The sequence below is a fragment of the Caloenas nicobarica genome, chromosome Z (assembly GCF_036013445.1).
Source record: "Caloenas nicobarica isolate bCalNic1 chromosome Z, bCalNic1.hap1, whole genome shotgun sequence".
Lineage (NCBI taxonomy): Eukaryota > Metazoa > Chordata > Aves > Columbiformes > Columbidae > Caloenas > Caloenas nicobarica.
This window is the reverse complement of record NC_088284.1, coordinates 2,433,588-2,461,253: the sequence shown is the minus strand read 5'-3', so window position 1 is coordinate 2,461,253 and position 27,666 is coordinate 2,433,588. Positions and strand designations below refer to the sequence as shown.

At 37.2% G+C, this 27,666-nt stretch overlaps 1 protein-coding gene across 2 annotated transcripts in view; it reads right to left on the bottom strand.

Moving 5' to 3' along the window:
* DYM (dymeclin) overlaps positions 1-27,666 on the bottom strand; it is a 188,636-nt gene that overhangs the window by 103,744 nt on the left and 57,226 nt on the right. For both annotated transcript variants that reach the window (XM_065656605.1, XM_065656606.1), the window contains 5 exons: positions 14,675-14,857; positions 10,623-10,801; positions 5,823-5,948; positions 1,510-1,623; positions 133-227 (listed from right to left, as the gene is read on the bottom strand). In XM_065656605.1, the coding sequence (XP_065512677.1) occupies positions 133-227; positions 1,510-1,623; positions 5,823-5,948; positions 10,623-10,801; positions 14,675-14,857 (697 nt within the window). The remainder of the gene's footprint in view (positions 1-132; positions 228-1,509; positions 1,624-5,822; positions 5,949-10,622; positions 10,802-14,674; positions 14,858-27,666) is intronic.

Here is a 27,666-nt window from a genome sequence, read left to right as displayed (position 1 = left end):
GGATTATTTAGTTATTCAGTTATCATTTCAGCTATTTATTTCATCGATATCTACTCAGGCGTGTAAAATTTGAGTTTTTCTACTCCTGAGATTAAGCAAAAGATGAATTTCAAGAGCAGTTTTTCTATTTACCTGATGATCCTCTGAGCAGCGTACTGGTGAAGTGAGCGGAACTGTGCGGACATATTTGCTAAGGCTGCCAGACAATTTGTGTGAAGGTATTTGTCCTGTCAGAAAGAAGAGGAAAGCAAAAAAAAAAAAAAAATAAACCACATCAAAGTGCCCTTTTGATACACACTGACACCTATTAAAAGAATCATTCAAAAGACGGAGTAATATATGTTGTTTTAAAGGACATGGTCAAAAGCATAGAGAAAAAATGCAAAATGTATATATGTGGTGATGGTTTAAATATGTTTTATTAAAATCTAAGGCTTACAAAAGAGAGATTGTTTCAGATTTCATGTGCATGTCTTCACCTATATCTAATAAAGTTGATTTAAATGATATTACCCGTGTAACAAATACTGAAAGATTCTCCTCCTCTTCTTTCTCTTTTTTTTTGTGGTCTTATCCTAATTTTTTCTGCTTCTTACCCCATCTCCCTATTAACTCTTTCAAAGCGTTCTGTATTTCCCAGAACTATAATCATAAAATATTGCAGAGTTCTGGTCCCCTTGTTCGCATCCCTGAAACTATTTGACCAGACAAGTATTTAAGTAACAGCCCTATCGAAGTCAAGGGTTTTCACAGAACCAAACTTGTCCGCTTATCCAATCCAAGAGGGTATTTTGCCTATTCCAATCTAAAATATGCATTTATATAACATAAAAGGTTCCAAATCCTACAAATCCATGCCAAGAATGTCCTCATTTCTTCTAATTCTTTTGATCGTACAAGTGAAATCCTTAACTTTCCCAATTTAAAATATATTTAAGTGATTTTTTTGCTACTTGTAATGTAAAAACATCTGTGACTTGAATTGTTGAAAATATTCAAAACTCTATGATACCATGTTTGAGATAAGGTATAGCATGGTATGCTTGAAAAATGCACAAAAACAATTGGATATGAAGCTATGAAGTTGAAGCAGTTTTGCTCTGCTAGAGCTCAAAAAGGTTTTATGGCTCAGTCACTGTCCCACCTTCTGAAAACATTATCAATAAATAGAGCTGAAATTCCCACTTCTGAGCAATTTCAGAGGGAAACAACCTATAAAGAATAATTTCTTCTCATCAAACTATGGAACCTTTTCTTCTCAGCTGAAAATAAGGAGTTCAGTGCTTGAATTATGGTCTTTAGAGAATCCTACTCAATAATACAGATAATACAGAAATTGTGCAACAAATTCAGAACCACTTAACATTGTGCTTAATTAATCCAGCTCATCTTCCCATATCCTTCCCTCCCATAAATTCAGATGCCAACTGGTTGCAAAAAAATGAAGAAAAACTCCAGACCCTGCTTAAAATCAATGCTGTCAAAGTTTGAAATCCACATAACTCTTACCCTTGTCCGGGTCATGTTGTACTGGATGGTTCTTATCACAACCAGTATCAGGAGGCTCCCCAGCGAGATCTCTGTTAGGACACGCTCAGCGTACCAAGTGATATTTTTCAGTATCTGAGGGGAAAAAAGAAAAGAATAAAGTTCTTGAGCACCTAGATCTGAATAAGAACATAGGAAGTTGTCCAGGCTCTTCTGTTCCTTAAGAAATGTAAAGTAGCTTCCAGTCTCAAATGTGAAAAAACTTATTGTATTCTGAAGCAAAAATAAAAGGAAAAAGAAAAAGAAAAAAAGAAGAAGGAAGAAGAAAAACAAGAAAAGAAAAAGAAGGAGAAAAAGGAAAAAGAAAAAGAAAAGAAAAAGAAAAAGAAAAAATAATACAAGTAAAAATAAAAAAGAAAAAATTAGGAAAGAAAAGGAAAAGAAAAAGCAAAAAAGAAAAAAGGGGAAAAGGAAAAAGGAAAAAAAAAGGAAAAACGGAAAAGGGGAAAAGGGGAAAAAGAGAAAAGGGAAACAAAGGAAAAAAAGGAAAAAAGAAAAAAGGAAAAAAATTTAAAAAGGATAAAAAAATGAAAAAAAGGGGGAAAAAAAGGAAACAAAGGAAAAAATACCTCTGCAGTATTATCAGTCAGTAAATCTCATCAACTTTATTATAAGCCATGTGGAAAGACACTAACTGTAGAAAGATGATTAAATTTGGCAGTTCCCTGATTTCTATTCCGTGTGCACCACACTCCTATCTTCTTTTTGATCTTACCCTTTAATTTATAAAGTCTTCAAAAACTCTAGAAACCTTCAGTTCCACCCTAACTACCTGCAGAATGTTCCCAATTCCTTCAAATTTTCCCTCGTTACAAGTTAAGAGCTTCAGATTTTTCAGTGCTCTGCACCATCAGGGTGGATAAAGTTTAACCACGATTTCTGAATTTATTGTAGGAGAATCAGTCTGCTCTTTCCTCTTATTAATAGAATATTCAGCCGACCAACCTGGAGAAATACAGTAAAATAAGCACAAAAATTCCTAAGAACACAGGGAAGATGCTCTATAAATTCAGGATTATCCTAGGTCAAAACAAAAATTTGCACATGAAGCTATCACTCTGTGTAACTTTATATTCACTATGCCAAGTGTGTTTCATTAGAATTTCATGCTCATTGAAAATAATACAGATGTGATAAAGAAATGGTATCTGGAAAGCAAAAATTTAAATTATATATATGTATTAAGTTAGTGAAATTCTGAAATATTTAAAAACGAGGACTTGGAGATACTTTCAGGAACAGAAACAAAGACAAAGGTGTTTACGGCTGATGTGAAAAGAGGAAATAACTGAGTTTACAAACAGAAAATATTAACTTTGAAAACTGTAGCATTGGTCATTAAAGCTGGAGTTTGTTTCCTCACGGCACTACGAACACTGAACACATTTAAATACCGATTGGATTTGGTTTCAAAACAAATTATGAATCATGGAATTGTAACGGAATTGCAGAGATATAAGTTGCCCTATTGCCAAAACAGGATTGGTCTTTAGAGCCTACAATAAAACCAGAAAAATAAAGATAAAAATAAGAAAAATTATAAGAGGAAATAAAAATAAAAGAAGAAAAAGGAGAAAAAAAAAAGAAAAAATAAGAAAAAAGGAAAAAATAAAAAAGAGACAGACAAGAAAATAGAAAAAAAGAAAAAAACAGAAAGAAAAGAAAAAAAGGAAAAATGAAAAATTAAAAATTAAAAAAGAAAAAAAATAAAAACAAGAAAAAATTAAGAAGAAAAATAAGAATAATACCTTTGTTGAGCCCTGTTTTACATGTCTCAAGCAAATAACATTCCACTACACAGGTTATTCCAGAGCTCACACATCTCAACAGTTGGAATTTTTTCCACCTGGTTTTCAGTTTACCCTATTTACCAGTTCAAACACTAATATTTTTGATTCCCCACTTGACCACCATAACCACTTCTACTCCCTTATGATTTTCGTTTCTTATCTGGGTCATATTCTTCCACTTATTGTCATTTTGGGGTGCGATGCAACAAAACTTTGAATTTTCGTTTCTTTTAAATTTGGCAGGTGGCAAATTAAAGGCTTTACAACAAAAATGCTGCAGTTGCAGCAAAAATAATGACCTTCCGTGAATATCTTAATATCCCTAATCTATAGAGGTGAAAATTGTACCAGTTCCTGAATCACCACCAAAAATTGCAGGACAAATTCAATCTACGAGCAACAAAAGCACAATAGAAGCTTCATGTTCTGCACTTAACAACCTTATGTACATCTTGTTCTTGATTTGTTTTCTATTGTGCTGTCATGAAAACTCTTATTTAACAGGGGATTGTCCCTACATTAAAAGCTCCTTCTGAAGCAGCCAGAATAATTAATTAAACAAAAATTGTAGTCCATGAAACGAAGGAACTGAATTCGCGTGTCAAAGTATTTTAGTTAAGAAATAATTATAATAAATAATCAGTAACTAAACTGCATCCAAAAGTAGACTCTGTTCAGGAACGCCACAAATCAAGAAGGTAACTTTATTTATTTTTTTAAATATAACAGAATGTGGTTTTTCTATAGATAAGAAATCCTTTCCATAGGGAATATTTGAGTTGGTATCACAGTCACCAACTCTATTACCCATATTATAGTGGATTTGGGGGCACACCTTTGAATTTTTGAATAAGGGGATATCTCTTTCTCCTTCCCTGCACCAATTCATCCATGTGACATTAATTTTAAGAGCACCAGGCAATAAAAAAACCTTAAAATTCAATAAGAGAAGCACTGTAGGGGTGGAAAAGTGTTTTGCTTCGCCTCCAAGTTTGCTCTCTCCTTTGGCATAAAACACGCCTCATCTACCAAAAAATGGAGAAAAAGGGAAGAAAAATAATAAGAAGAAATAATGGAAGAATTAAGGTTATTAATCTGCAGTGTCACAGTGCTCTGTTGGCTTTGGATGGCAAAATTGTCCATTTTCAGAGGGGTTTCTGCAGCAGAAATTCACATAGACAGGTCTGCGGAACTTCCCAGTCGCCTCTCGTTATCCAGCTAAGAGGCAAAACTCTGACTGTTAATTAATTAATGAATGGATTCTTCACGGCAGACACTATGGAGTAGGAAAAAACACAACCACAGGGTGAAAGAAAGATACAACCAGTGAAAATCTGAATTAAAATAAAAGACTAAATGGAGAAGAAGATGGAAGAGACAAAGGCAGGAGTGAGAAAATCAGTGCAGGGTAAAAGGAACAAGGTGGGGTTTGGGTTTGTTGTTAGTTTGGGGGGTTTTTTTGGTGCTTTTGTTGGTTTTTTCTTTAAGTAAAACCGAAGTAGTAAACTAATATTCACACTACAACTATATTGGCAGGTTTAGCTGCAAAAGCAAGAATAAACTGGACAAGAAAACCTGATTTATGTTTTCCTTCCGCAGCTGGATCCTCATTAATTTTAGGGAAATCTTCCACTTGTACTCATCCTGTAAGGAATTTATGACAGACTATGCGGAAAGCCTTTAAAATGAATGAAAAATGATGGGGTAAAAGACTGAGGCAGGAATGAAACTTTGTCTGCTCTCACCAAACTCGATTTATAGGAGAAATTAAATGACTTAGTGATATGGAACCCAAAAATAAACGCACATGTATGGTGCATATGGAATTTCAGAGAGTAAATACCATAAGTAAGAAAAAAATGCCATTTCTCTTCAAAAGCGGCCGGAAATTAACCCAGAAAAAGAGTTTTGTTTAGATAATGTGACGTTTGCGTCCAACTTTTTTCATTTCATTAATTTCACTAATATCCCAGTCAAAAAAATTCAATAAAATCAGTGCAGATCTCTTCTGTATTCTCACAGCTTTAGAAGGTAGGAAATTAGAACATAATTATCCAAATCAGATGGTCAAGACCCATCAAAACTAGTAAAAATTCGGATCATATTACACCAACAACATAAAATAGATACTAATGTAGCAGAAAGAAAAAGAAATGCCAAGTAAGGAAGGAACATTCAGGCTGGAAAATAAAACTCCAACTAAATGCTCCTCTCAGCTGCATCAGACTGGTTAAGCGAAGTTTGTCACGAGAAATTAAAAAGCTTTCTTTGGGTTTTTTTCCTCTCTTTTCTAGTCCTCTCATGGCAAACACTCAGTATTTTTGAGGAAGCCTGTCTGGCTATTAAAAAGAGACAGAAAAATAAGTATAGGCAGCATCTCCTCTACAAGAGGGAGCACGTTCACAGATATTCAGATGCCTCTTTATAAAAAGAAACATTTAAATGATTTTTAGAGCTGAAGAATTGATCAAAACAACAACTCACCACTTCATGGATGGATCGGTTGAAGCCATCATCCTCCGTGAGGATCAGCAAAATGATCAGAGCCATGTAAACATGGTGGGAATTCCTTTCTTCAACGTGATAGAGAATTTCAAGAATTGGCAGAACCTTTAATGGAAGGGAAAAACGTGTGGATTAGTTTAGTCTTTCAAATACCTCAGACAATAGAGAGAAGAATTAAAACATTCCGTATATAACGCTGCCCTTAACAATACCGTAATTCCTCCCTCTTGCAATAACCACCCCTAAATAGTGACGTACAGTGTTCAAACACCTTCCATCTGTTTCTTTCCATCTCTGCAAGAGTCTAAACAAATTCTTTCTTGTGGTTGGACGTGGAATTTCAATTCCTAATAAATGAGATTTCCAGCCCTACCAGTTACAATAGGCGCTGAAAGCTTTAGTTCCCTTTAGACTATGGGAAAATAAGAATTAAAATTAAAATTAAAATCATTAAAACAAGTTTTTCACATGTTCGAGCAGGTAAAACAATTATTTCGAACCATTCAAGCACAAGCTTGGTCTGAAAGGACTTTTCTCATCAAATATATCGGCACTGAGGTGCACATAGAAGTATCAAGACCTGAAATTCAAATCCCAGTTTGGTGTGTGGACATAATCCCAGAAAAGAACCAGTTTGGGTTGGGTTAAGCCTAGAAAACACCTTTTTTTCCTATTCTAGATAATACTCAGCCAAAGAGAACTGACATTACGAGGAGAGTTCAGCCCAAGGTCTTGCAATGTTTCCACCACGACAAGTAACTGAAGCCAAAGTCTTGCAATAATAAGGAAGAAGAGATTTTATTGCGACGAGCAGCGTACCTGAGCGCTCGGCTAAAGTTAATCCAGATGCAAAGGTTTTCTCGCTACCAACTTAAAATGAGCTTTCCACTGGCTCCGGACAACGCAGCTTCCCCACTGCAGAAACAGGCCTAAAAATCCCAAAATTTGCTGGAAAAAGGCACTGGAGAAAACTCTCAATTCCAAGATAGTGGACGAGATGTAGAATTTTTTCCCAAGAAGCTTCTAGACACCTAAAAACTTGCTGTTTTTCAAAACAGGCCAAGTGTAGTGGATGAATCATGTGAAACAGATTCTGGTGAGTGGCTTCACAAGCCTCTAAAATTACCAGAATGTTCTCTTATAATACAACCAACCAGTCCCAAACACGCTAAAAACACATCAAAGTTTCTATGAAAACCAATGAGATTGATCTGAATGCTTTGAGGCCACAAAAGCTTTTGATGGATGGGTCAAGCCAACACTACAAGAAAAGCAGAGGGAAAATAGTATTTACACGTTGCAAATACTCTTCCTTCACCATTTAAAAGGGTCCTTCAAAAGCTGCTCTCTCCAGTCGGAACTGGAGTTGATGTCTTTGTGTTTTTTTGAATATAGGTCTTCAGAGAAAAGGAAAGAGCAGGTTTTTCCTTAGAGTATCAACTCAGCATATAGCAAAAAAAAATCAGTATTAATATTTTTCCTTGGTTGGAAGAAAAGGGAGATAAATGTCACAGTGTTAAGCCCATTTTTCAAACTACTTCCATCTCAAATATTTAGTTTGTACGTAGCTTTGCACTGCATAACCTGAAAGTAATTTCCAAACGTTACAATAAGCAGGGAGCGAATCTAAAACTATCAAAGAATTGCATTTATAACTTGATTTTGCAGGGAAAACAAAATGGCCCAACTTATCTCCTCTGTCTACACACATTCATTTTATAACAGGTCAAACTGTAGCCGCAAAAGTGCATGCACGTTCTTTAAGCCTTGCTGCAAACTCCATTAAAAAATCATACCTTGATTCTGAGATACTCTAGAAATTTAATTTTACAAAAATTTATCTAGCACTGTAACCAAAATGCATTTCTACACTTCTATCTTACGCACATACCTCAGAACTTCTATGTCTACCTTCTCATGTAATGCCAATGTCCAGCCGTATATGGAGAAGACATTAACTACTTATTTTTGTATTGCTGGCCCTTTTATTCATAGTCATTAAATGATCATTACTGGATTACTTCTAAAATTCCTCCATCAGAAGCAGCTTTTAACTGACAAGACACAGCCACTGGTAAAATAAATCACTTTTAATCCCCAAAACAAGCGGCAGGTAAAAGCCAAGCCTGAAAATTGCAGGTGTTATAATCCAAGGTCAGGAGCAGCTTCCCCCCCAAAAAGATTTTTAAAATAGTTTAGTTTTAGTATACAATAAAATACAAGACCTTGGAGCCACATGAGTATCCAGCTTAAGTCAAATTTATACCACAGGAAAGAAATATTGCTGTATTATCAGTCGATATAAATACATCTTCATATTAATTATTTCAGTCCAGTCATGTTGAGCAGCAACAAAACACCAACTCGGCAGCCAAAGCAAAAATATTCAACAGAAATAGCTTATTTTTTTACAAGCAGACACCTCACTGGTATTTTTACATGCAATATGGGTGTTAACTGCTCTTATAAGTAGAAAAAGGCTTGATATTTTCCCATCCGCAGACCGTGACACTGCGCTTATTAAAAAAATTGCTAATTAATCCCTATTTCACCAGTCCCACCACTTCCTGGAGAATCTTTGCAAATACTTTCAAGAGTCAAGAGAGTCAAATTCTACATGTGAACATCCCTACCAGCAGCAGATACTGAACCTATTTTACAAAATTTTACAAAGAGTTATGGAAGACACACCAACATCCTATTCATTCTATCAAGCAGAATTATAAGAGTAAAATGATGCATTGTTTTTCTGTAGATAAAACATAAAGCACAACAGAAGATAAAGGTATTTATATATAAATGAGAGGTAAACTCATACACAAATAAAGAAGAAAGCAGAGACATTATCTATTACAACAGTTAAGAAAAACACACGGAATCCATTTAAAAATTCAAGTTACAAAAGAGCAAAGACACACTTCAAAAACGCCCAGGAGATGTCACAGAACATCTGTTATGATGCTTCCTGGGCACTGAAACCTGGGAAGTATTAAAATAGGAGAAAATGCAACAAATGTGATGCATCAAGCACAGTGAAACAGGAACAATATGCCTAAATATTTAAGCTGAGCACTCAGTTTACCTGAGCTCCCGTCTAGGACAGACCTTTCTACATCACCCAACTGCTTCTCTATGAAGAAGCTACTGATTTGTGCCATACTCCTCCAAAAATTCATCCACTCTCATTCAAATCTATCCACAGAGAGCACTGGTTTGCCTCTAAATTAATTACCTTAATTGTTTTGCGCCCATAAACCCAAAGGATTCAACCTCCAGGCTTTATTTCTTATCACATGACTCTCTCCAAACTCCTCCTCTCCCAACGTCACGTATCCATCTCGATGCTTCTCAAGCTCTTTTCTGCACTAACTTTGCTTTTTCGAAGTCTCTTGCAGTTTTAATCTTCAAGCAAAAAAAATGTTTCTCTACACTCTGATTTTTCAACAGTCTGTAAATATTTAATTAAACATATTAAATATAGTTGTATACCACAGGCAGCTCTTGCCGTTGCCATATAGGGAAGGAAACATCCAGCTCTGTTACTTCTTCATCTCATTGATGAGCTCAAGACTAAATGAGCCTTTTTCACCACAGGGCTGTAATTAGGAGATGGTGATTTCTTTATCCAGTAACAATCCTACACACAATCCTTTCTGCCTTTTCCTAAGCAATTAAAACTGCTTTTCTCATCCTTACCTACTCGCCAAAAACAAGAGGACTGGGCAAAGACGTCAGTAGTGATCACAAAAAACAACAGGATGCGTGAAGAGTCAAATAAGAAAAGACAGTTTCAAATTTTGGTATCAAAAAAAAAAAAAGAAATCAAACATGCTGTTGAGTTTTTAGTGATGCTTTTCTCAATTTTCTCAGCTTTTCCTGCCATGTGTTTAATGTTGCTGATTATTTATGTGATTTTCTGGGGTTTTTTTGTTTTGTTTTTGTTTTTTCTAAGGGGGAGGAAGGATGGGTGATAATATACAAAGATATCGCACACTGTGGAGCATCTAAGTACCTGCATCTGGAGTTGACATGTGCACCTCATACTTTTTCTGGCAGTTTTACAATATAATCAGACATCAGAATTAGGAAAGAATGCACACACCTAACCTTTATTTCACTAAAAATAAAGTAAATAGATATTGTCAGCAGCTGTACAACATGGTGTATCATATATTAAAAGCCCAGAAAATTAAATATGACCATTTGTCCACAGAATTCATGCAAAATGCCTCAGCCCTCACCTAGATAATCCGCAGCAGACAACACAGGAGTTTAGTCTTGAATTAATTCAGTATCAATCATCTCCTCCCAGTTTGCCAAGAGTTGGTGTTCCAACTCCGAACCAGAACTAAACATTACTAAAGCTAATTTATAACCTCCAAAAACCTGTACCGGGTGCCTATTACATCGGCCATTAACCACAATCCTATTTAAAGCAGCTAAAAAGTCACAAGAGTTGCATTTTTATAAAATCTGCCAGCTGCTCCTTGAGGAGTTTCAGCCTCAAGTCAACCCTGTAAGATATTTGGCGTATTAGGCAAGTTACAGCTCATTTTATCAACTATTATCCCTGTACGCACACAATAAACTCGTGTACCATTTTAGGTTGAATAAGAAAAATAAAATAATAAATAGCACGATATCTGCTAACAGTTTCTTTACAACATGCCCAGGTGGATCAAGACTAAGAGGGAATCAAAGCCTGGGAGCTTTATAAATATTATATTTTAGTGCACAGATATGTTTAGCATCATATTCCTCCAATGACACAATACTTACAAGATTTTCTATGTCCGTCCGTGCCAACACGTATGTCCGCACGTTGCTGTTTTGATGCAGAAGCGTGTACAAAAGGAGAGTCGCTTGGTCGGATTTCTGCTGCTCGCACAAAGCCGTGTACAAACTGTTAAAATTAATCTGGAAAGCGTGTGGATTTGATGAGGAAAAAGCAGTGCTATCTGAAATAAATAATAAAAAAAGTAATTAACAAATACATTTACTATCCAGCTATTTATTAGCTTCATAAAAATCTCTGGGGAGAAGAACTTTATACAGAATCATAGGAAGGAAGAAATAAAAATCATCCAGGACTTTAATCATAAAGCTTGATAAGGTCTCACGAAGCTTCGGTTGTGCCATAAAGCCGAGGTTGTCCTCCCATGTGAGCTCCTGTATCCACGCAAGACACTCATCCTTTTTTATAAATATCTTTCTTTTATATACATTGTTTGTTCAAATAGCTTCTACTGGTAGAAAAATAAAAATAAAAAAAGACAATGCCAGGAGCTGCTGCGAAGGTGCTATGGCGTCTTTGCTGGAATCAACAACCTGATTTATGTGCAAATAAAATTTCCACGATTAGTTCACGGGCATCAGGGTGGATTTATCTGCTACCGACTTTTTGGCATGAAGGGCAAGACTATCCTTATATTTTCAATAAAACAGGTGTTCTCAGGACTTTAAAAGATGGGGAGTTTAGTGGGCTAATTAAAGTGATTTAAAACACCATGGCATATAGTTGAACATCAGTTTGTTCACGTTCACAATATAATCTGTGCCAGAGCTGGAAGTGAAAATAAAACAGATTTTGGCTCGAAGAACCTTCATCAGTTTTGAGGAAAATGTCCACCAGCGCAGATCTCCACCATTTAAGAATTTCCAGTGGAAACGGAAAAAGCAAATGTGACATTCAACGCACTCATACTCATGTCAGAAATCTAGATTTGTGTCCTCCAGAGATTTTTACTTTCTTTTCTTCACAAAAAACCCCTTTGAGAGCATGAGGTTTAGTTCCAGTGCAGAGCAGGTGCTTTTCTCAATACTCAAAAAGCTCCGCAGAAATTTGCAGAAAGTATTTTCCTGTCTGGCTCTTGTTCAAAAACATCCAACTAAAACGTGGATCTTCTGCGACGCTCTGTGAAACAGGACGATCTGCCTTTTTTGGGCTGATTTCTTTCAGCATCCTGGCAACTGAATACTCAAACAAGCTACACACATGAAAATATTCCAGCAATGTCATGGCAAGATGATATTCTGGGAACAACAGGAGCTTGGATACTCAAATATACTAAAGGTCTGGACTTAAAAATGTCCATATTGCTATAAGCAAGATGTTCAAAGTTGAAGAATTGAACTAAAATTCCTTAGTTCCCATAATAACAGACTAGAGATTTCTGAATTATCGTTCATTAAAAATGTGTTAACTTAGGAAATCTCTGCTGTATAAAACAGTGGGACAATATTATTCCTCCTGCACAGTAATTTCTGGACAGAAGGGATTATAGGGAGAGGAAGAAAAAATTCAGAAGAATAAAGGAAAAAAACAATGTAAATATAAATATCTGCATTTTTACAAGCTGTTTTACAGCCAACTCTACTACGACGGCCGACAGAATAGGCAGCAACTATTGCATTTAATCAAAATCTTCCTTTTTTCTTCAAATCCTGAAAGATTTCTCAGATGTTATAGACTGCATGACCACAGAAAACGGTGAGAACAGCGTCACTACACATGTGCTCATGGGCAGCTACCGCAAGATGAAAGGAATTTGGCTTTGATATGAACAATCCCATGATTTCTTACCAAAATCTTCCACTCTTCTGGAGAAATCTCTGTTTATACCGGTAGGGACTGATCACACAAACATTCCCTACACCTGCTGAGACGCACGTGTGTCGCTTTCCCCCTTTTTTTTTAGCCCATATTCTTAGCCAAGTTTGTAAACAGCTTTCAGCTTGGAAGAATGTGGTGGTTGTCACGGATTTCAAACAACATCTCCTCCCTTTTTGGAAGGAAAAAGCGCTTGGAAAACCTGCAGGAGCTCCACGGGAGCTTTGGCTCCCACCGGGATTTGGGGGCCCGGCAGAGCCAATGTTGCTGCTTCTCTTGGCGCAGGCGAGGGGTGATGGCTCCAGCCATTCAGCTGAAAACAGCAGGAGGTCCTGGAGCAACGTTTTCTCCTTTTTTTCTGCAGAGGCAAGACACAGCCCATCAGCAGTGGAATCCCTGCCTGTCTGGTGTGGTTTAACCCCAGACAGGGAGCTCAGCCCTACGCAGCCACTCATTCACTCCTCTGCGGTGGGATGGGGGAGAGAATCAGAAGAGTAAAAGTGAGAAAACTCATGGGTTGAGATAACGGCAGATGAATAAGCCAAAGCCACACACACAAAGTAAAATAAGGGATTAATTCGCTGCTTGTCATCGGCAGGTGGGTGTTCAGGCATGGCCAGGAGAGCAATGGCTCCATCACGGGTAACAGTAACTTGGGAAAGCAAATGCCATCACTCCAAACATCCTTCCTCTTCCTTCTTCTTACCCCCAAACATATACTGAACATGTTCTATGGTATGGAATACCCCTTCGGTGATTTTGGGTCAGTTCTTCTCTTTCAGCTTCTTGTGCATCTGGCATTGCGTGAGAAGCTGAAAAGTCCTTGACTGCTTAGCAATGACTAAAACATCAGTGTATTATCAACATTATTCTCATTCTAAATCCAAAATGCAGCACTACACCAGCCACTAGGAAGAAAATTAACCCCATACCAGCCAAAACCAGGACATTCTCCCCAAAAAAGATTCTACCAGGCAGAGGAGAGACCAAAATTTGTCTTTTCTGCCTCCACATCCCCTTCAAACACTGATCGTCATTAGGGACTGATTAAAACCATCCTGCTTCAGGCAAATATTTCTCTTAATAATGGAAAATTTGGATGTGGACAGCAAAATCAGATCAGTTCAACATCTTTTATTAAGCAGCAAATTGACTCCATGATTCATTAGCTGAGGAGTATCCACTGACTTTCAAGCTTCACTTCTGTAGATGTTTAAACCACGTCGCTTATATTTATAGCACTTCATTATCCGTTTCATTAAAGGATATTTTAAAATTATTTAAAAAATTAAACAGTATTAAAGAAACTTATCGGCAACAGCAGCATACCCTGTGATATTCTATAAAACATTAAACTGTCCAAGAGAAAAATAAAACTATTCTAGAGCATGTAGAATAAAGAAAACTATCCTGAATTTTATCAGTTCTGTCCCAATTAAATTTTATCAGTTATTTCAACAAAAAAGCCAGACACTACAGGTCATTATGGCATAACTAGCCTTTCTTTTTTATATCATTCTCCTCCTACCAGTCCCTCAGAATGTTCACAGGAATCAAATTTAAGCTCAGTTATACGAGTATTGGTAGTGGAAACAATAAGTCATTCTATAAATGGACAAATCGAGAGAAAATGCAGCTATTTGTACTACTTCTGACAAAGAATAGGTTCTTTTAAAATTTTATAATGATACATATATAAGTTTTCAATGAAATACATAACTAGTTACCGAGGACATTAAATAAAGTCAACCAAAATAAAGCGTTCATAGAAGTTTTCAGTTCAAAAAAGCAGAACAAAACATAAATTGTATCAAGAATTTGATCTCAATTGCCTGTAAACAGTATCCAATAAATCAAAGGGGCGCGTTAGGACAAAAATTTATTCTTATTCAAACAATCCTATATCCTCATATCATGAGGAACGTGTCTCCGCTTAAAGAGAATTTCCCCCGCTGCTACAAAGTTTAAGGGGACTCCTGAAGACTCTTGGATACCCAACCTACTTATAGGTTGGTTTTATTTATATTTTATGAAATTATGAAGCTGGCTAAAATTTCTCAAGTCTGAAGAAAAGAATATCCTTGTCCTCAAAAGAAATTATACTATTATTGCTCTTCCACAGGTTGGCAGGAGTGAAAACAAGTTTTGCAAAGAGAACCTTGAAGTAGTCACAGCAACTTAACGCTTCATTTTCATCCATTGATGCTTAAGAAATACAAACCTTGTGTGTTCTTGAAGGACATAATAGCTTGTCTGTAGGGATTGGGCGTATCGGGAGCATCGGTGAGATTCGCCAAGACGAGGAGAAGCAGCAGGCTCTGGTTTGCAAGAGGGGAGCAGCGTTCCAGCTGCAGCGATGCTTTGCTCCCCACGCCACCGAGTGTGAAGACTGTCCACAGGCCAGCTACAAGATAAAAAATATATATATATGCATATACATTATTTGTGTTCCTATTTGAATGCACAAAGCTCCTCTAGAGAAACAGATAGTGTCTGATAGGTCAGAAACAGGAAAAACATTTCACTTTTGTACAACAAGACAACAGGTCTGGCTACTTGATTTCTCACAACAAAAAATTCAGGAGTAACAGCAGCAGGTGTGGGAAGGAGGGAATTGAAAGATTGCTGGAAATTCAAGAAAATGAAGTCATAATTATATGTGAAAAGGAAACAAGGAGAGGTGAAACAAAAGCCTGTGTTTGAAGAGGAGAACCTTAAACATGGAGCAGGTACCAGCTGAAAGATTCACGTAGCAATGGCAACATATTAACAGAGGAAAATGAGCTTGTAGGTTGTTTTTTTAATAAAACCAACTTGGTCCATCACACAGCATTTTTCTCATGTACTCAATTTTATTAAACTCAGCACACTTTAGGCAAAAGACAGTAACAAAAACTAATATTGCTTAAAGCAGAGCGTCTAGACTGAGACTCCTGTAGAGATCATCAGTGTTGCTCATCATGATGAGTAGATAACATCACAGCTAATTAACTTCTTAGGAAAAAAAACCCCACAAAACCAAAAAACAACAAAACACCACGATCAACACCAATTTAAATATTAGGGTATTATTACACACAGCCTTATATTTTTGCATTGCTACAGAAGATGAAACTATTTAAGAAAGGGCTCCAGTTGGAAACATTGACACTGAAATCCCTTTTGAAGAGCTCACACACAAGATGTAAATGTTTGGAATTACAAACATTCACAATAACTTCAAGTTTGTTAAAAAGTAATTACAGTTTAAAGCGACAAATCATTATTGATAGTGTTAAAAAAACAGGCTGATTCCTCTTCGATAAGCAAATTTTGCTGTCTCACAAGCGCCTCATGGTAACAAAGCACCAAAACTTTATTTTAGACCCTCAAAAATTTATTAGGTATAAAAATGCAAATAGCTCATCATTCCACATCACTCTTTGCTCATGTTAGAATATCCTTCCCTTTATGTAGGTGCATTTTTATGGTGCGTGTCCAGCTCCAGTATTAAGGCATAAAGTATAAAGCACCTGAACGCTGCTTGTTAAAATCTTCTTTTTCATACTCTTTAAACTTTGATGTTTCAGCCTTAAAAGCAGAGTCGCATTCATACTTAATCCTTACAGCACTATAAAAATTAACTCCAAACACTCAACAACTGCATTTGTAATTCCTGTTCCTAATTCCAGTGGTGTTGGTGACCGAGGTTGATGAGTTTTGTGGCAAAATATCAATTAAAGGCGTCGGGAAAGGAGAAAGGGGAGGATTTGCCAGTCCTGATACATTCCCAGGTGATAAGAAACAGCCCCTCCCAATCACACTGGATTATATTTATCCCCAAATACCTGCTTAGCACTTAATTTTGTTGATATTTTATGGCAGAGATGGAGCATCTCATCAAATTATTCATTTAATAGGTCAAAGTCCTAAATTGCACAGCAGAAAAATAAGAAATCACCTCAAGATCCTAAAATTCTTATTTCCTTTTTTTTTTCCTTCCTCACACAATTCCATGTACAGCACAGCAAGAAAAGCAGGTCTTAAGAGCAAGGTATAATTTTTGCAATAAAGAATCTGAGATTTTCTGTAAAAGGCTAAAAACACATAGCCATGAAAATAAACCCAAGATTTTAATCTAGTTTGACAGTCTGTGGAACAACATTTAATAGCAAAATGAATTTATGACACATCAAAAAATAACTTTTTTTCCACCAGATTCTTATTTAATGTCAACACAATTCTGCAGAAATTGCAGCCTAATGCTCTGGTCTCTGTTATGCAACAAGATACAAATAAGGTTCATTTTATTCCTACTGGGAGAAGAGTTTCAATGCATTTATTTATGCTTTCAAAGTAAAATTTTAAGAGTTTGATTTTAATGATATTTTGAAATGCAATCATATTAATAATTCAGCTTCATCACGTTTTCCTTTGAAGGGTTTATCCTTCGTTAAGTTTAAATATCGGCATGAAATTTCAATTAGTGCTGGCAAAGCCCTTTGAAGGATGCTCATTTCTCTCCTTACTGGAGTTTTAACAGCACAAATCTTCTCCTTGTTCCCCAAACACACAACATGAGTCCTATCATACATTGTTAGCGTCCTGTTAACGAGTTTTATTGTTCTTGACACTAATTGGGATTGAGGTGCAGCCCCAGGCTGCTTTCGAGACTGAAGAACTAGGAGTTGTGGTAGACATGAAGATCTTCTAAAGATCTTCTTGATCTCTTCGTGTCATTTTAACGTTTCCCAAAATGACAAATCTGCTCCTTTGTTGCAAAAACATAGAGATGACAAGTAGGTGAGGCTGGAGAAGTCAGTGAAAAAAAGTTAAATATCGGACAGAAAACCCAACCACAAAAAAAAAAAAAAAATCCACCAGACCAGATCTACCCCATGCTTCTGTAATCTGTTAAATCACGTCCGAGATCCACATCCTCTCCTATTATATTTATGAAACTTTCAGCATCCAGAATGTTCAGTGCTGCAACACCACCTGAGGTAGCAGCAAATACAGATTACGAAGAATTAAAGCAAAAGCGACTTTCATTGCATCTTAATTGTGCTTCCTCCACCAAACCCAGTGGATAACATCTTCAAAACCATTACAATTACTATTACATTCTTATTACATTAAGCAGCAGCTTGGGGAACTTAAGGGTTGGGTTTTTTAATTATTTAATGTTGATTACGTGTGTCACATTTATTAAGTCAGTGGAACAGTTCTCACACTGGGGCTGCTGAAGGATTTCTGGTAGCCCCCGAAGAGTTGCGCTGGCTCCTGTCCTCGTTTCCAGCTGCGACATTGTGTTAGAAGAAAGCTAAAAATACAGAAATACTTTTCCTCCAACGGCTTTGCCATGTAAGTGATTGCTCGAGTTGCTGTGGGGACGTTACGTGATAATGAACGCAAGAGGAAAACGGGTCCATGGAATCAGAACCAGGAGAGGCTGGATCTGCGTTATCAAAATAAAATTCCCTTAATGTCTCAAGTCAAAGTGATTTCATACTTTATCAACATATCCTTAACATCTCAGATCTTTATTTAAGCAATTTATTGTGAGGAGCATTGGGTATACTTGCTTAAAAGTCTATAAAAAGAGCACCTACATTAATTTCAGGAGAGTCACATTGCAAGTTTTTGGAGGATTTGTTACAGTAAGAAACTACAAAAGCTGAGGGATGGGAAATATGGAATAATTTTTATGTGGTTAATGAACTTGTATATTAAGCATTAAACTCATAAGGAGCATAAAGAATTTATATAAGAGTAAATGCACGATCGGTTGAAAAAACACAATTTAATTCCTATCAAGATACCATGCAGACCAAGGTGTAAAATGCAAGGTCAGAGATGTCTCAACAATTTACACAGTGGATGGATTGTCATGGGCTTTATTTCTGGGCTTTTCCTATTACTATACATTATTTTCAGTATTTAATTCCTAAAACCAAGAGAAAAGCAACTGCTTTGCTATAGGAAGATTAGAAGCATGTTCTAGACGACACCTTAAAAAGGTATTTAAAAACCATTCTAGAAGACAAGATCTAAAACCAAATTATTTTCTTCTTATGAAAGACTGGCTCATTGCAATACACTGAGTACCACCTACTTGTTTGATGTTTCCCACACCTAATTCTAACAGAGACAAGGATTTTTATCTTTATTTTTGCTTTTAAAATGCACCCCAGGCACCTGATTTTTGCCCATTCCCATTGCTCCCAGCAATGATACAGCAGGATGGGAAAGGTGCAGGGAACAGCTCAGTTATTGCAGCCACTGGAAGGAAAGAAAAAGGAAAAAAATGAAAAAGAGGAAAAGGGGGAAAAACAATAAAGGAAAAGGAAGGAAAAGGAGGAAGGGAAAGAAAGGGAAAGAAACAGAGGAGAGGGAAGGGGAGGGAGGAGGGGGGAGGAGAGCGGGGAAGAGAGGGGAGAAAAGAGAGAAAAGGGAAAAATAAAGAAGAAAAAAAAAAGGGGGTGTGGGGTGCGTGCAGAAAATAAACCAACACCAGATCAGATATTTATCTCCAAATAAACTCTCCCAAAAGCACCAACGAGTCCCAGGAGGTTGGGGCCATGAGGTCATTCCCAACATTCGGAATGCGGCTCTTCTGGAAATGAATCACGGGAGTGAGTGAAATGCAAAGATGTTTCAAGTGACTGTGTCCATCCCTCCCCTTGCTGCGTTCTTCCAGTCTCATTTGAAGGGACTGTAATGGAGCTCGAACCACATCCTTTGGGAAAAGTGTTACATAATCTAATAAAGCTTAATATTCACTTTTTTTCCCCCTAATACTCAGCCTAAGCATTACTTTGTTCAACTTCATCTACTTATTCCTATAAGTAGTTCTATGTAATACCATAAAACATTTCTACTCCAGTGTTAACAGCCTTTAAATATGAGGCACAGGCTTCTTTGTTGTCTCGCCAAATTATACCCATGCATTTTTTCTTCCTCTTTGAAAGGTTTTTCCACTTTGCTTCCCAGCTCCAACACTTCGTGCAACCTCATTGCACTGCAAAAGATACTAAACTGCAGAGATTTATTGTAATAAACAAGCATATTCCTCAATTCCCTGCCAAAATAGTGTTTGTTTCATTTGAAACTACTGATCTTTTTATTGCTAGATTACAGTTCATACTGGGATATATAAAATTATATTGTTTGGTTTTTTTTTTTTAGGACAGGAGTCCAGGGGTGTCAAACTCATTGTCACTGGGTGCTGCATCGGTCTCACAGTTGCCTTCAATGGGCCAAATGTAATTTTAGGATTTGGCCCACGGGCCTCATATTTGCCCCTTGGTTATATACATTGTGCTCCTTTGTCGTGGTTTAACCCAAGCTGGCAAGATAACCACAACAGCCACTCATTTATCCCCCAAATAGGGGAGAGAATCAAAAGGGAAGGGAGAAACTCAGATCAAGATAAACACAGTTTAATGAAACAACAAAATAGTAATACACTAGTAGTAAATGTATATATATGTAATAGAAATAATAAAAGATACTCAAGGCAATTCCTCGCAAACTCCGTTCACAGAGAGAAGCAGCACCTGGCCCTGAAGAGCTGAAAAAAGGAAAGAGGCAGAAAGGTCCAAAGGCCTCTGCAAAATGGCAAAGGGCTGAACTAAATGTTCCGAACCAAATTCCCCTGGCTCTGACAAAAATCGCGAAGAAGGCGAAGAAGTGAGAGAGACCAGAAGATCCCGACTCTCCTTAAATAATTAGCATGATGCTAATGGGCTGGAATACTCTTATCGACCAGTCTGGGTGTCAGTCAAGCTCTGCCCCGTCCATCCCCCTTCCTCGCTGCCTCACACCTGTGGCAGAGCTCAGAGTGTCCTTGGCTCTCAAACCAGAGCAATTAGAAACATTAACTCTGTGCTGGGCTGTTATCTCAAACTAAGTCCAAATAACGAGCGCTCTACCTACGAAAAAGTAAAGTTTATAATGGCATGAAGAGAATTAACTCATCTTCAGTCAAACCAGCACACACCGACACTGTCTCATAACACAAAAGACATACTGTTTTTTTTTTTTTCCTTGAAACACAAACACATATTCACTTTCTCATCTGTCATTAAATTGCCTTCCTTCTGCATCGATCTTTCTCTTACTGGAAATTTTGGGATTTGAATTGTTCCAAAGATGGTACACTGAATATTTCCAGAGGAGGTCTACAGATGCTGAAAAATGGGACAGCTTCATCAGCTGGAAACCTCTAAAAACATTTTTAATATCTGTAACACAAAACTGAGTACCCTGTTTCCCCAAAAAGAAGACCTACCCCAAAATAAGCCCTAGCATGATTTTTCAGGATTTTTGAGGATGCTCGAAATATAAGCCCTAGTCCAAAAATAAGCCCTAGTTAGAGTTCATTAAAAAAGTCAATTTAGTGTCCAGGTAACAATATATATAAAAAAGCAAGGAATTTTTGAGCAAAAATTAATATAAGACCCAGTCTTACTTTGGGAGAAACAAGGTAGTACCTGGTAATAGACACCTTGAAGAATTAAGTAAAGCAAATTATAGACCACATTCCTAAATCAAAAGTCGCCAGATAAAACTGGAAATAACTCTAATAAGCCATTAATTCTCTTCAAGAAATCTATTCCAAAAACTATAGGAAGAGAACATCTTAAATAAAGAAGGAAATATTCAGATATTTTTATTAGCTCCACCACTGGAAATACCTATTTCAGCTTCTCTAGACACAAGTGAAATTATTTCTGAGACGGAAGAAAATTTCTGCTGCGCGTTTGAAGCCTTTGCAGTAGACCTGGAGCTGCAAATGTGACCACAATATAAAAATAAAGGGTTTACAGTGTTATGTAAGAACACGACATCACAGTATTATGGCTGTTTGAGTGGAAAATTTATGAAAAATGTGGGAAAAATTGCAAATCTATCCAATGTTGGATTTAATTGTACAAAAAACTGACTCAATCTTTTTTTGTTTGTTTGTTTTTTGGCAGAGGGACAGGGTCATTTTGTTTGGTGGTTTATTTTGTTAGGGTTTTTGTTTGTTTGTTTGTGGGATTTTTTATATTCTTTTTGGAGCATTTACTTTGATTTTTTGTCTTATTTTTAATAGAAAACTCCTGTGGTTTTTAAACAACTTTCTTGTTGTTGTGGCCAGAGTGGGAGGGAGCCCAGAGAACGTGTCTAATCCCACTGACAGCAGGATTTTCAGTAATATTTTTAGTCAACACTAAATTGGGGCCAGAAACAAACATGTTCAAAAACTATCCTGGTAATGTGAGAGCAACATTTGTTTGGAGCATTAATTTTTGACAACAAAATGCTCAACCTCGTCCACTGAAGAAGAACTTTACACATAAAGACTTCCATAGGATTCCAGAATATCCTATTTTCTTTTCAAACTAATTCATTTATAAAATGGCAAAAAAAAAAAAAGTCCTCTTTCCATCCTACACATTTAAAACAAGATTAAGGGAGAAAGAAGACAAGCAACAAAAAAAGCTTTCCAAAGTACAAAATATGTTTTTCAAGAAGAAAAATGAGATGTAGTGATGTCAATATCTGATCTTAATAATTTCATAATCATTCCTCCCGCTACTCTCAACAATTTGAAATTCAGGTGGACAGGATTGTCGGGGAAATTATTTTAAGATGTGTATTTTGGATTAATGAAGTTAACCTTTAAATCTAGTGCAGGCATGTGCAAATATTTCAAACAAACAAAATACCGGCTTTACTCACCAATATCCATTATTTTGATTTTACTAACGCAAAACCAGGCAAGTCAATCACTTGCCGGTCGTTATTTCTTTTGCAATGAAGTCTTTAGTACTTACTAGCTACACCTGCCTCTGATCAGAACACACACCTGGTTTGAGAAATTATAATAGAGAACAGAAGGAAAAATATAAACCCTGAAAGGTATAAAGAACAAAAGAGATGAAAGAGGTAAATACGTTCAGTATAGCATATAATAGTGCAGAATACTCGCTGCATTTATCCTGATCACCTTGTCCTCCAATTATTTTTAGTTTATTAGTTAGTACACTCAGAGAATTGCAAATATTATCACTAATTTATCTACACTTCGATTGACCTCCCTTGTAGAGAGAGGGAAGAAAAGCCTTTTAAAACCAACTCAATAAATGCCAGAATGAATTCCTCTCTATAGCAAAAAGACCAAATATTACTTTAATTATTTTTTTTAATGTAGACAGATACATTTTGGTGGTTATACATGCATACCTGTATTTTATGTAGTAATAACATTTATTTCTATAAACCATAAAATATGTTATAATTATCAAATGTATCAACCACAGACATATTAATAAGGCAGAATAATGAACTATTCACCAATGCTAAGTCCAGATTTGTATTGTATGCATTACCTATATGTATATTAACTAATGCTTTTGAAGCAGTACCCTCAGGATAACCTTAACCCTACATAGAGATAGACGATGAAATTCAGGCTGCTGTTGGCAGAAGTGACCTGTAATGTTCCTAGACAGATCAATACATCCAATAACCAACTTTTCCAGAGCACTCTGAATTTTATATCACTTAGAGAGCTTAAAACACTTCTCCTGTTGACTTGCGACTGCAGGCAGTCAATTAAAATGAAGTTGTTTCCTAAGTGAGACATGAGAACACGAGCGAGTGGTTCCTGGGAACGTCTCATTTAAAAATGATCTGCCTAACAACCTAAAAAAAAAAAAAAAATTAAAGGCAAAGAGGCAAGTGAGAAATAATTTTTGCTGGACTCAGTTGCCTAAAACACAAGATAATTTTCATCTCGCCCCTTACCAGACTTATGTCCAAGTCAGAAAATAATAATGGTCAGCTTTACCATGGCACAACTCAGCATCTCTGAGTTTAACCAGACAAGATTAAGCGATTAAGCGATTAAGCGATTGAGACAGAGCAGGATGAGGTAGGGGGTGAATTCAGTGCCTGAATCACAGTTTTACCGACAGCAGATCTGCTGGACCCAGCTCTGTGGGGATGTGCCTTCTCCTGCTGCTCCCAGTTTTCATTCTTTCTCTCTATCCCATCACTGAATTACATCAACAGCATCTTCCCCAGCCTCTTCATACCCTTCATTCTACTGAAAACTCCAAATATAAGCACAGCTGGGAAACTCAGCGCTACACATTTTGGGAGAGTTCTGGCTGCCGCTCTAATTTCAGAGACTTTTTCACAGTCCTTGGACCCCGTCACCTCCCGCCGGTGCACATCTGCAATGGGGCACATTGGGTTTTTTAATCCACCCCAGCCTGTCCCTATTTTTGCTTGGGACCTGGGGGTACAGCCTGGAGAACAGGAGCTGAGGGGAGACCTTTTCGCTCTCCAAACTGCCTGAAAGGAGGTTGGAGCCAGGGGGCGTCGGGCTCTGCTCCCAAGGAACAAGTGCCAAGATGAGAGGAAACAGCCTCAAGTTGTGCCAGGGGAGGCTGAGGTTGGATCTGGGGAACAATTTCTTCCCCAAAGGGCTGTGGGGCATTGGAACAGGCTGCCCAGGGCAGTGCTGGAGTCACCATCCCTGGAGGGGTTGAAAATACACACAGATGAGGTTCTCAGGGACATGGGGTAGTGCCAGGGGTGGGTTAACGGTTGGACTCAGTGATCTTGAGGGTCTTTTCCAACTAAAGTGATTCTATGATGTGGTAATGCAGTGAGAGAACTCCTTCCTCTACACTACCTGCTGTACCAAGGACAAGCAAGTCCCCAAGTGTCAATTCTCTTACTCAAAACTTGGTCCACCAGCAGCTGGATGAAGCAACTCCAGGGAAAGTCCCATCGCATCCTGGAACAGGCTCTCAGACTCGCAGAGGGGTGCAGCATCCCAAAGCTCCAGGGAACACCCTTCCTAAAAACTCAATGTTCAGACAATTTTGCTGCCAGTTTTTCTGCTCTACGTATACAAAATAACAACTTTCAAGACTTGGTAACTCAGCCAGATTTAATAAACTTGCTGAGGGATTGTAACCAGCACATCTTTTGTCTATGGTTTCGCTCTCCTAAGGCCCCCTCCCAAATCTCAAGAGCCTGTTCCAAGGCATGAACACTCTAAAACTCCTCAATAAAACAGATGTAAGAATTCAGCATTGGTTAAATAACATTTTTCCGTAACCTCATTCTCAGAAGCAGAAGAACTGTTTTCAATTAAAGCAGTGCCAAAAAAAAAAAAAAAAAAAGGCAAAAAAAAAAAAAGATCAGCCTAAGGAAGATACGCAGCGTGAAAAGTTTCATCACGAACAACTGAAGTTTGAAAAAAAAAATTATGAGCAATTGAAAACTGGATTTCACTATAGAAAGTGATATATAGACTTATCTATGGGCATCAATACCAGCTCCAGCCGTATGAACATTATTAAAATGGTGCTTTTAACAATAAAGCATTGAGAAAAATGGCAGCCCTGAAGAATGAAGTCCTTTCCCTAGAATTAGCAAACCATGGCAAAATTTATTATCTTGAGTAGCAGAAAATGCTGAAAGAATCTGCTCACCCTTCAAAGCAGGACATAAATAACTGACAAAGTTGGTGAGCTGGTGGTTTATGTCAGCACCTGCTCTTTGGCTTCAGTCTCTGAACAAGAATCAACTCGAGAGGCATCAGAGAGGAACAAAATTTTGTCACTAGATACCCTGATTGGATTCAAACCAACAAAATCAAGTTGCAACGCACAGTATCATATTTTAAGCCCACTTGTACATCTAATTTCTAGTAAGTTGTCTTTTGGGTAGATGGCCGGTGTGAAGGGAATGGTGTTGGGAAAGGGTTTGGGGTACTGAATTTGCTGACTCCAAAAATACAATGCTACAGGCGGAGAAAAAGGCTGATTAAGTATTAATATTACTAACTCTGTCTGTAAATACAGATTTTATTACAATTTTTTTCAAACAAAAAAATGATAGTTAACATGGAAATTATATAGTAACATGTGCCAACACTCATCAACTTTACTATTAAAGACTAAAATTACATATAATGTATTAAGAAAGTTTGGGTGTAGATACTGATAAGCCAATTGTTATTAACCTATCTTATGGCATGAATTACATAAAGATTTACATTTTTTGCAATATGAAAAGTTACATTTAGATGCGCTTTGTCTCCAGCGCGCATGTTCAGTTCCAAAATGTTTCATCTTCCATACCTAAAATTTTGATACCACAGGGCATGGGATTCCTTGAGGCTTTTCCTGTTCATAAGGATTTTGCAATAGTGCTAAACTATAAAGAATAAAGTGTTTGATCTCCAAGAGCACAATTAGGAAATATTGGGATATTGAAATATGGAGAACTATCCACAACTGCCTTCTCTGCTATCATCTACAATAAGTCTAAGGTCATGCTTTGAGAAAGAGAATTTAATATAATTTCTTAATATAACCTATCGTGTAACTCTCGGTCTGTACAAGACCAACCTATGTGTTAAAAAAGCCAACTTAGGTGTTAAAAAAAGCCAATTTGAGCAGCAGGACAGCCCCTGAGGGTGACAGCTGGCACTGCTGCCTCTAGGCCCACGACACTTTTGAAAAGTCCTTCCAATTTCTATGGAGCTTTTTCTTCTGCCAAAAATATTTGGCAAATCCTACCTAACCAAGAAGTCCTACCTAAGCAAGACAGGCCTGCCTAACCAAGCAAGGCCTACCCAACTAAGACAGGCCTATGATGTATACAAGTTCTGGAGGCTTCAATATCAGCAGCTGCCACTTGTGCAAAGCGATCTTTTTTTAGGCTACCTAGTTTGGGGTAGATATTAAAATACTTGAATTATTTTTCATAAAAACATGATTTCAGGCTCCACGAACTTAAACAGAAGGTGTTGGTCTCTTCTCCCACATAGGAAGTGATGCAGCGAGAGGAAACAGCCTCAAGTTGTGCCAGGGGAGGTTGAGGTTGGATCTGGGGAACAATTTCTTCCCCAAAGGGCTGTTGGGCGTTGGAACAGGCTGCCCAGGGCAGTGGTGGAGTCACCATCCCTGCAGGGGTTGGACAGACACAGAGATGAGGTTCTCAGGAACAGGGGTTAGTGCCAGGGGTGAGTTACAGTTGGACTTGATGATCTTGAGGGGCTTTTCCAACCAAAATGATTCTATGATTCTCTGAAATACTTGCATATTAAAATATTCAATGGTATTTGTATCTATCAAAATTTTAGTTCACAAAATCACAGAATCCCACGTTTACGGGACCACAAGGATCACCTGGTCCAACCTTTATTAGCAAAAGTCCAGCCTAGACAAGCTGGCCCAGCCGAATCTTAAAAGCATCCGATGCTGGGGATCCACCACTCCCCTGAGGAGATTATTCCAATGGCTGATTGTTCTCATGGTGAAAAATGTCCCTCTTGTGTCCAACCAGAACCTCCCCAGAAGTAACTTGTACACATCGCCCCTCATCTTTTCCATGGACTCCTTGTAAAAAAGGATTCTCCATCTTCTCTGTGGCCAACCTTTAAATATTGGAATGTGGTGATGAAGTCTCCCGCAGCCTTCTTCTCTCAAGGCTGAATAAGCCCCATTCTCTCAGCCTTTCCTGTAGTAAATCTGATGGCATCTCACATTAATTACCTTATTATGGAGGTTCTTGAGGAGTACGGACAACACGCTTCGTCAGAAGGGAAAAACAGATACTGATTGCCTACGGCCTGAACTCCACTTAGCAAAATAAAGCATTCCAATTGTCAAGACTACAGAAAGAGACATATATATACTCTCTCTATATATTTATCTTATTAACTCATTTGATATTGTTAGTGAAGTGGAAACCTTACATTAGTTATCACATGCAAACAGCGTGTTTTATTAACCTTGAAGCAAGGCCTAGCAGTTAAATCATGAGGACAAAGATCAGGACACTGGTATTTTATTCCTGGTTGTCATGTCAATTCCTTGTATAATTTTAGTCAAGCTCTAAGCATGTTATTTCCTCTACTTCCCCTATCTGTAAAAAGAGCATTTTCTACTTAATAAGGGCATTTACCTCTTGATGCCCTTGGCCTGAATGTGCACTGTCTGGTCTTGTGAAGGTGCTGGAAAACATTCATTTATCATCTTTTTTTTCTAACAATATTCTCCTCTTTTTATATTATCTACATTTTATATATCTACATTTATTTTAATAATAATTTATTCTATAATACATATCAAAATATTATTTATTAATATATAAATATACTTTATATTTATATAACATATTCTCTTTATGTTACAAATAATTCTGATACAATATTTC